The 10,823-nt window shown below is 40.8% G+C and overlaps 1 protein-coding gene across 1 annotated transcript in view; it reads right to left on the bottom strand.

Annotated features, from left to right (window-relative positions):
- Window positions 1-2,924: 2,924 nt before the first annotated feature.
- The window catches only part of slx9 (SLX9 ribosome biogenesis factor), a 9,052-nt gene continuing 1,153 nt past the window's right edge, over window positions 2,925-10,823 (bottom strand). Inside the window, exons 3-6 of the mRNA XM_023427084.2 lie at window positions 6,402-6,470; window positions 4,633-4,810; window positions 3,970-4,035; window positions 2,925-3,869 (exon numbers count right to left, since the gene is read on the bottom strand). Coding sequence (XP_023282852.1) covers window positions 3,743-3,869; window positions 3,970-4,035; window positions 4,633-4,810; window positions 6,402-6,470 — 440 coding nt within the window. The 3' untranslated portion in view covers window positions 2,925-3,742. The remainder of the gene's footprint in view (window positions 3,870-3,969; window positions 4,036-4,632; window positions 4,811-6,401; window positions 6,471-10,823) is intronic.

The following is a 10,823-nucleotide window of genomic DNA, read 5'->3' as shown; positions in this document are numbered from 1 at the left end:
TGACCGGGAACACTAAAGTAAGGGGCGGGAGGTGAACACGACGGGAGGGTTAAAGAAATAAATAGGAAATATAGTATCAAAAGAAAATATATATACTGTGTGAATGTTTTAAATAATTTTTGTAACGATAAATAATTATTTTAATCACACATTGCATTCATGCATTCATTCAATCATTTGGAAATAAGTCAGCCAATCAAAAGACAGGCTCAGAGCCTCCTCTCTTCAGATTGGCTCACCGACCTGTTGTTACTACAGCTCCAGAGAGACGCCTGAGAGAGGAGATGTAAAACTACATTGAGATGGATTTTGGTTCTTAAAACTACAAATACATCTTCTTATGGATCAACATTTCAAAATAAAACAGTGTAAAATATGGGACCTTTAATTTCCTTATTTCTCCTGTCTTTGTTTGGTGTTTCTGGCAGTAATGGCTGTTTCCCTACAGGGTTTTAACCTTATTACTCTGGATAAACACGCATTTTTATATTTACTCTGAATTACCCAGGAAGCAGCACTTTAACAACAGGGAATGAAAGAAACTACTTGTTGAACTGTATTTTCTTTTGTAATTTTGTTGCCCTGGGAAAACTGTGAACCAAAAACAGGTCCACATCTCTCTTCACATCTGGATCTAGCTCTTATTAACATTCCTCGCTCTTCTGGAACCATAAATTTGGACAACGAGGAAACTCATTACGATTTAATAGTTCAGACGTTCCACATAAAAATCATTTAGGAACATTGAGCGCTTTGATTTGTTGCAGGAGGCTACAAATAAGACCTATACATTCCTCATGGCCCTTGATAACACACACTGTGGAACTCTTCTTTTTAGCTTTACATTTCTTTGTTTTGTTTAGAACATCTGTGATATTTATTAGTATGAAGATTAATGGAAAAAAACAGGATCCGAAGTGAAGAGTAAAACTGCCTTTTTCCCACCTCATAAATCTTTACGAGCTCTTCACACTGATGGAGGTAAAGAACAGTCTGCTTCACTGCAGAGAACCCGTGGTGGTTGTTGTGTCTGGATGTCATAGTCCATCCATGTTTTTATCTGCTACTGCATCACATCAAGCCGCTCAAATTAGCAACTTCTTCTTCAGGAAAATGTGAGTATTGTATCCATGTTTCTACGTCAATTACAAGCTATTCATTAAATTTGATTTAAGTAGCACCAACTCACAACATACACTACCTCAAGGCGCTTTACGGAGAGAAGCCCGACAGACAGCGGAGAGGAGAAACTCCCTTTAACAAGAGGCAGACTCGGGGTGGGCGGCCGTCTGCCTCAACTGGTCGGGCTGAAAAGGAGAGAAATGGGGGGGGGGGGAGAAAGAAGGGAAGAGAGAGAGAGAGAGAGAGACCAGAAACATACTATTGTATTTAACCCCTGTGCACTCTTTTAAATAAATCGCCTTCAGGTCCTCAGAGGATAAAAATGTGCACCTCAAAAACTGCTATAAAATATTATGTTATTAATAATAATAATATGTTATAAAAAATACTATATGTTAATATTTGCCAATTATTTTTTATTCATCATCAGTCCTGATCATAACTACCAAATATTCATTCAGTTTCAGGATTTTAACCCCTTTAAATACCAGTTTGTTTACATAATGCCATTGTCAGAAAATGAATTATTCTCCATATATTAAATGCAAAAAGAGTTTGGATTATTTTGGATCATTTCAACCAAAAACAAAATTCTAAATGCTAAACCTAGATATTGCAAAATAGCAATTTCAAAGTGCTGTGAGGTAAAATTGGAAAAACTGAAAGACGAAATGAGCGTCTACTACTTTCTCTTTCCTCTTTTCAGGTAAAATTGTTTTAGTTTTTCCAACCATCAATAACAAACCTCCAAAAATCCTCCAAAAAGGGTTTGCTGCAGAATCATTTCCATATATTTATGTGAAATATAAGGAGCTGCTGTTTCGACAAAACAACCTATATCTTTCAATAGCTTAATCATGAAAACTGAAATTGTGAAATCTAATAAATTTGGGACCTTTAATCCACTTTTCAGGTGGAGTCTCCCTTTAATGCTCAGGTTTATTTCACTTCTTCTTTCTACGATTCACCAAGCAGGTAGTGATTCTGGAAAACGCAAAGTGAAAGGATCGACTCCAACAGACCGACGTGCTGCGTGAAACGGCGTTTTGTTTTGTCCACGTTCGCCGGCCGTCAACAGCCGATATGGATGAGTCACGTTTGAGAAATATGTGATGGAGCCGGAGGGGAGAAGAGCTGATCCTGAGTCAGAACAGAAGATCCTCTGGTCCATATATTCAATATAGACTAAGGGCTGCTAACAGTGAGCTCTGATTACTTTTAATTTGACACTGTGCTCTCCCATAGTATCCATTATTAATGAGTCCTAATGGGCCTCAGCAGTTCTGAACCTTCTATTGATTAAGTTTTTCTTACCTCCAAGCTAATCATAGCAGAATCTCTTCTTTTCAGAGGACAAGATCACACCTGAAAACTTCATATATAGGGGGTAAAATTGTTTTATTTTGAAGGATTGGCACACAGTGAACCTCCATCAACATTTTTTTTTCTTCCAGTGGTGGAATGTAATTCTACAGCTCTACATATTTCAGATGGAAACATTAGTGTATTAGTTGGTTTGTGCTGCATTCTGATTGGGCAGGTGGTTTGTAGATGTATTTTCATTGGTTAGTTGGTCTGTAGCTGTAATCTGGGTGGTTAGTTGGTTTGCAGCTGCAATCACATTCGTTAGTTGGTTTGCAGCTGTATTCTGATTCTCATAAATTATAATATGAAACTTATTAGAAATGTATGAGATTCGAGATACTAACTTAAATACTAATTATGAGATTAATAATTCAAAACTTGCTACGATGACAACATTTAAATTTTCTAGGGGAAAAAAACCCTTGTAAAGAAGGAAAAACTGTAGATGAGGTTTTATTTTCAAGTGGCAGAAAGAGTTTCTATATAAACATATTTAATTATATGCAAAAAAAAAAAAAAAAATCTGTTAAGATACGGTGGTGAATTCGACATCCTCACACACCCACATGTCAAGTCCATGATGTGCAGCATATGCTGCATATGATTCCTAGAGCTCTCCGTAAATGTTGATCTGCTTATTGATGACAGTTTGACAACATTTTCATTCAGCTTCATGGCTCCTCGGCGCCCTGACAACATATTGGTGTCCATGGATGAGTGGAGTTGCTATGGTTATTGCTGATGAGTCACTGATCTCAGTCTGGATACAGCACAATGAGAAGACACTGAAAATAGATGAGTGGGAATGATTGTGGAGGAGCTCATCGAAACAAGGCTCATGTGTTGACTATTAAATGCTTTGATTTGCAGATATTGCAAATGCACATGGAGCATTCAGACCCCTTCACTTTTTACACTTTGTGTTGCAGTTTTATGCTAAAATAAAATCCACTGTATATTCAAATACACATTAAATTGCAGTTTTGACCGATTTGTGATTTATTACTGCAGAGGAGATGATAATGATAATTCAACCTAAAGAATCTGCGTTAAAGTCATCATTTACAAATGCTACAGTTTATGCCACTTGTCACTGCATCTTCACCAGGAACCAGTCAGTATCCTCAGCATCCAGTCAGACTGAGGAACCAGGTGTCAGGTTCTTCCTCCAGGGTCAGGTTTCCCCGACAAAGTCAAGAGTAGACCGGGATTCAGGGATCTTTAAAGTCTGTGGAAGCACTGGAGTGTGCTGCTGTTAGCTGGTTCCTTGCTCTTCCTCCTGCTTCATCCTCTTCCTCAGCTGCTCGCCGATATCAGCCAGAGGATTCACTCTGCCAGAGAGAGTCTTTACCACATCGCTGAAGCGGCTGCTCTCTGTTTCTCTGCATTAACGGCAAAAAAAAAAAAAAAATGAAATGTTAAGAGCTGTGGAGTTTCAGGAGTGGTTATAGAGCAAAGAAGAAGAAAAAAAAAGTTGCTTACAGGAGTTTGCGTTTCTGGGACTGTTTCATCTGACTGAAATCTGTTGGCTCAGGCCTCTTCACAGGTCTGTTGAAAGGAGGGAGGACACAGTGACATCACTATGATCAGACACAGGACTGACACATGGACAATTTACTCTTTCTGTACTAGGCTGGGCGATATCCAAAATGTAAAGCTCCCATATTTTTTATTTTTACATATGTTTTATTGTGAAGTATTAATCCGTAATTTGTGGTTTTAAGAACCACCATATTTATGATTTTACTCTGACTGGATTTAACTTTATTTATGAACTTTTCCAGTGTGAAAAGCTACAAAATAAACACCATGGAAACCGGTTTAGAATTAGTGTGTAGTCTGGAAGTAGGCAGAGGCAGGTATTAGTCTCTCTACACACTGAAGGGATAAAGGAGTAAGACTGTTAAATTGATGGATCCTTAATGAAAGTGATGACACCGACATCGTCTCTAGTCAATACAAATCAATCTCAGATCAAGCTTATCGTCGCATCACTGCACTTTCCCATCAATTATGTGATCTGCTGATGGCGTCACTATCTCCGCGTGCTGAACTCTAAACGCACATTTACTGACGTGAAGGACGGAAGAAATGTGAGAGTTCTGGAGGACTTGCTGCTTGCCGAGCGGTCACCTTCGCACTTACACTTTGTTTTTCCTGCTCTTGCGGCGAGTGGCGAGTGCTGTGGTGGCGGGGGGGCCGATGAGCTGGCAGAGCTCCGGCAGGGCGTCGGCCAGCGGCCTCAGGTCTCCGACCACGGGAGTGGCCTGTCTGCGGGCCTCGGCCGCCTGACGCTCCTGGGCCTGTTTGATGGAGCTGATCTCTGAGAGGAGACGGACAGAAGACGAGTTACACCAGGACAAACGCAACACTGTAACAAACGCAGTCTACTGGTGTAATCCAGCTACATTTATATCTGAAACCACAGTTATGGACAAATGAAAATGTGACTTGATGATGGCGCTAGATGAAAAATCTGCCAAGTTATTACAATTCAGTGAGAAACTGAACACCTGAAAAACGGAAAAATTACCAACAAGGCTAAAAATGCCAAAAATAAACATTTCTAAATAAACATGTCTGACTCTAACTCGACACGTCACTAATACGTACCTTCGCTGCTCTGCTGAGACCGGGAAGAACTCGTTGACCGCTGGTATAGAGCATCAGATACATGGAAAACCCGAAAAATGTTTCATGTTTGGTCTGAAATTAAGCCACACTTCCTCGAATCCTTCATTGCTGTTCAAGCTGACTGCCTCTCGCGAAAGCGTGATGTCACTGTTTTGCAAGGCACGCGAAACTAAGTGGAAGGCATCGATAAGGGAAATGGTTCAGCATAAAGGCAAATGATGTCAACGGACCAAACCAGTTGGAACCGGCTCTCGACTGGAACCGGTTCTCGATTCCCATCCCTGTTTGTGAGGGTGTCACCGTGAACAGACCCCTGGAGCACATCCTAATTTTATCATTTTCATAAAGTAGGTAGTTTCCATATTCAGGTTGAAAGCAACAGGAAACTAGCCTGTTCTGCTACCAAGCTGTGGTTGGAAGGTGAAAGTCTTGTCATGAACGTACAAGCTTTGTTTAGATTTTGGTAAATGCCACAGAGGGTGTGTAGAGACGTACAGGTTTTCTGTGGATTGCTGGACTAAACACATTGACTACTGTGCGACCCATTTACAATCACATCTTTCAGAATCCACACTGGTCCAACTCCGCCATCCCAACCCTGCGTCCACAATCCAAATAAAGCTCATATTTCATTCTAATTTTCTTGTAATTCCTGAAAACTGTCAGCCCTAGAGCCGGTCTTGGGTTTCAGCAGGACCAAGTCGCCCCGGCCATTAGCGCCTAATTATATGCCTGAAGAGGATACGTGTTGTGTTACTGAGGAATTGATTGGCTCAGCAGGAGGGTTCAGTTACTGGCCTGATTGCGACTATGGGAGATGATGGCGGCAGTGATGACGATGGTGGTGGTGGTGTTGGGGAGAGGAGTTATAATTATCATCCAGAAAGACCAAAAACTCAGACTCGCTGTGGTCAGTTAAGTATTCTATCTGTGACGCTAACAGTTTAGGCTTCACAAAGCAGGCCGTTCTAAGTTCTTTTGTTACACTCAACTTCTCCAATACTGAGGATATATACTGTCCCCAATAGCAACGTCCTGCACTTTTAAATAGAAATATAAAGGGTTTTCAAAACCACAAATATATCTTCTTATGGATCAACACTTCACATTAAACAGAGGGAAAGTGTAAAATATGGACCTTTAATGTACCTCACTGCTGGAATTAAGTTTTGATCCATTAGCTGTCAATCATCTGATATATAGTGCATTGACTTGAAAAAGTGACTTGTATGTATGGGTATGTGTAACTTGTGTCAGTGTGAGTGTGGATATAAACTCACTGTTGAGCCACCGCTCCCTCCTCTCCTTCATCTTCTCTTTCTTTGACTTGAGTCTTTTCTCTTCTGGGCCTATGAAAACAACACACACACACACACACACACATTCATAAATGCGTTAAAGATACATCAAAAGGTGGAGCGGGAAGGACTCAGCTGCAAGCTACAGCAGGTCTCCACCCCCACCCACCCTCATCCCACTCCCTGAGCAGATCCAGCAGATCCAGGTCTAGGAGATAAGTGGAGCCTGACTCAGTGGTCCCCGAACTGTTTTACGCCACAGTAGTGGTGCAGTGGATATAATGGAAACACTCTGAAAAGTAAGTAAGTAAACACACTGGAGATAGAGTTAGTTCCAAAAGAAAAAAACCCACAAAAACCACATGAGCCCATGAGCTGGAATATTTTTTCTGAGAAGCCATCGCTCCATAGTTGTTCCGCGTGAGAGCTAAAAACTCCGAACATCTTTACTCGTACCTGTCTTACAAGTCCTGAAGTCAATTAAGGCTTAATAGTTAATAAGTGTTAACAAGTTAAAAGGGTGCCCAAACTTTTACACATGCCACAATTACTTCTGCTTAAAGACAGGCTCGTTTTTGCGGAAGCCATGTTTTCCTGACGCCAAAAACCATCAAATCAGACCCAGAACTGCTGGGAACATTTTAGATAAATATCTGTTTTGAGTGCCTTTTAGTTTACATGGCATTCGGTAATGTTAGATGTTATGAAAAGTAAAGTGAATGATGCATTGTTGTCCCTGGCCTCATTTTTTATCCATTGATTTTCAGCAGCTCCAGCTCTGTAGAGTTCAAAGTTCAGAGGCAACCGACAGTCCACGTCATTTCAATGAGCAGAGCAGGGTGTGATGTGTTCCGTCTTGTCCCAGCAGCAGCAGCAGCAGCAGCAGGACAGTACAGTATGTTGGCCCATTGATCCCACTGAGTCCAACTCCAGGCATCGAGGCCGGAGCAGCAGCTGGAATCATCTGGATTCAGTCTTCAGGGAAACATCAGAGCTACTAAAGTTTGTTTGTGTGTTAGGAACTGAATGTTAACTTTAGTTCACTAAAGTCCCACCACTGAGTATGTATGAAATGTGTTGTGTACATATCCCGTGTGCCGGAGTGTGAATGGGTGCTGTTCAGACAGGCACATTATCTCCGGAGATCCCTGGCAGCCCGTTATCTGCCACTGCAGCGCTAAGCTACACGAGTGTTTCTGCTGCTGTTTGCAGTAAGAGAACAAGCAAAGATAGACATCTGCTGCAGCTGACTACAAATGCGGGTAGAGGTGGAGAAATGTAATCTCCCACGAGTGGGTGGGGGTATGTGTGGAGAGGGTGTGTGCGTGTGTGTGTGGGTGGGGTTTACCACCACTCTGCTCCCATTGGGAGCATCGTCTTCCTGCTGTTAGATGAAATGGATAGCTGTGATTACCTCTGGCTGGAGGATAACAGCCCTTACCTACTCAGCCCCATTCAACCCTCCACATCCTGCTCCTCACCTTCTGGACGGGTGGAGGTGGGAAACGGAAGATGGAAAGATGGATAGATGGTAAAGGAGGGAGTGATATGGAGAGGGTGAGGCTCAGGGAGTGGAGAGAACTTCTGCTTTGTGGCTGCTTTAAGTAGGTTTACAGTTGTTCAAATGACGGTATGTATGAGTCCATGCAGCCAATCAGAAGAGAGGCCCACCTTTCTTCTGATTGGCTAACTGTTTTCTGAGTGATCCAACAAAAAAAATAGCAGATTTCAGGTAAAACATTCAGAGAAACCAAATCCTGCAAGGTTTGGATGATGGATCCAATTAGGCAGTGACAAAACCTATATCTACGTGGTTTTACATCTCCTCAGAAGAGAGGCTCTGAGCCCGTATAGTTGTGACATCACAACGTTCAGGAAGACCTGACGGCTGGTTTTAAGGCTCAGTTTCTGAATACGGGCTGTGTGCATTTCTCTGTGGACTGAGGTTTGATACTTTCACAGTATGAAGATAGTTATACGCAGGATGTATTTTCTGACAGTTCAGCTCCAACTAACGAACTAATTCAGGAAAAATCCATCCCATTGCACATCACAGTCAGGTGCCATGTCTTTGACAAGTGAATGCATGAATGAGTCGTTTTCCCGATGAGGCTTTTCTCTGTTTCGGGCGTGAAGACTTACAACTGCCAACCAATAACAAGCCTTCAGTCTACCTATGTGTCCTCAAGGTCAAATCAACACATTAGCAACACAGCCAATCAGAACTGAAGAGTTCAGGCATACACACTTCAGCCCACAAACCAATATCAATATATGGACATTATGTCAATATAACCTGTTCTCAGTTGGCTTTAAAATCTATATATAGATCAAACTGCTGTGTTGTTACACCCAAAAATGATAACTATAAAATAAATTGCACTTTTAGATAGAATATAAAAAACTGTTGTGTATTTTATATACCATACCATTTCTCAATGTTAAAGGTCCCATATAGTATAAACTGAAATTTCCATCCGTTGTTTGATTATAAAGCAGGTCTAGGTTCTATATTAATACTGTGAAAGTATCAAAGCCTGAGAGAAGACATGTAAAGCTACATTGAGATGGTTTTTGGTTCTTAAAACCACAAATATATCTTATTATGGATCAACCCTTCAGAATAAAACACAGAAAAAAAAATAAAATATGGACCTTTAAAGCTCTTTTGTTATGAATCATGTACACTTAACATTATTGCTAACCATTTTTCAAACCATGCTGTAGTGCGGCAGGTTTTTATTTGATTTCCCTCACCTTCGAGCGCTAATTTGTTTTACTGCAGCATGGAAATCAACTTAGACCGACTGGAAACTTTGAGTGAGGTCCTCCATCACAGTGAACATCATGTCTGCTCTGATTGTCAGAGTAATGTTCCACTGTTGTACAGCTGTTAAGTGCAGGCGGATTTGATAATTCTACACTGCATCACGCAATAAAAGCGGATATGTTTCTCCTTCTTTCTGGTCCCTTTGCACTAGTTTCTTATATTTTATAGACTAAATAAACAGACAAATAATTTAACAGTCTAATCAGATTAATCAATAATAAAAATAACTAAGAAATCAATGGCTAAAAAATAAATTGACAAAAAATCCAAAAACATTGGTATAATCGTTTAAGAACACTAACAAAATGCACTTAGAAAAAATGATTTTTTGTTTCAATTATCAGCAGCTCATGATAGTAAAATATTACAATAAGAAATCGCCCCTTAACTGAGACAGCAGCAGCCTCAGTGTCTTCCACTGGAAGCAAGGAAACACTGATGCAGCTAAACCTTGATTTCATGCATGAGCTAAATTTATACGAAGCCTGCTCTATAAATAGAAATGGGCCGTTGTCTAGCGAGGTCTCATGGTTCTCGGCACAGTGTGCTTAGCTTCCATCACTCCCTTCATCAGACACATCTCCATTCACCACCATTCATCCATTTTATTATCCTTTTTTGTCCCTGCTCAGCCTTTTAAAGCTAGGTGGAGATGTTCCAGCAGCCTTCATTAATGAGACAGAAATCCCCCAAAAACCTTTACTCTAGTCTGCTGTGGTGCAGCTGTCACATGAGGAGGACAGTTATATGTCTAGTGCACCATCTAGTGGCCAGAAAACAGTACTTCAGTCTACGAATAATGTATGGTTTAAAAAGGTTTGGGAAACACAGCCATAGGTATTGACAATAACATACATATTGTACTATACTTTTCAGTCATTTCAAACCATTTCAATTCGTAGAAAGAAAACTATACTATTGAATTCCAAGAGTAAAAATATCAGCAAACCAACGGCTACAACTATTGGCAGAAAACTCGCAGAAAACTGGCCTTCATCATTCAATTATCGTTAAAGCCTCCATTTCTGTTGCTAATTATCACCGATTTGAAATATCCCATTATACAAGCCTGATTTTGGTGAGGTTTGCCCCAAAGATTGTAGCAGTACATGGAAGGGAAACAGAAATATAATTCTTTTCAGCTAAAAGCAAACCGAGGGTAAGTCCACACTAATACGACCTCTTTAGCTCTGTATTAAAAACAATCTCCATCCACACTAACACACCTGAAAACACATATCACATGACCGTTCGTTTACACTGGTTGTGTCCGTTCAATCACTACTTTTAAAGAGGAAACTACTTTATTCTGTGTTGTACCGGTTATAATCCCCCGGCCTGTTTGTTTTGGAGAGGAGGAGACCTCTGTAGATAATTCAGCTGCAGGTAAAAACCTCCTAACCGGCTGAAACTGAAGGAATCCAGACTAGAGAACCTGCCGGCAGTGGTCACCCAATGCCAACTTTTGTTATTGTTTTGATTGAGAGTCCCCTAGAGGCAGGAGTTACAGTGTGTGTGTGCGTGTGTGTGTGTGTGTGTGTGTGTGTGTGTGTGTGTGTGTGGAGAGACAAAAA

Source organism: Seriola lalandi, unplaced genomic scaffold, assembly GCF_002814215.2.
Source record: "Seriola lalandi dorsalis isolate HSWRI2012SDOR001 ecotype SW California unplaced genomic scaffold, Sedor1 jcf7180002054850, whole genome shotgun sequence".
NCBI classification, from domain to species: domain Eukaryota; kingdom Metazoa; phylum Chordata; class Actinopteri; order Carangiformes; family Carangidae; genus Seriola; species Seriola lalandi.
Note: the sequence above shows the minus strand (reverse complement) of the source record. Positions and strands in the feature narration are given on the sequence as shown.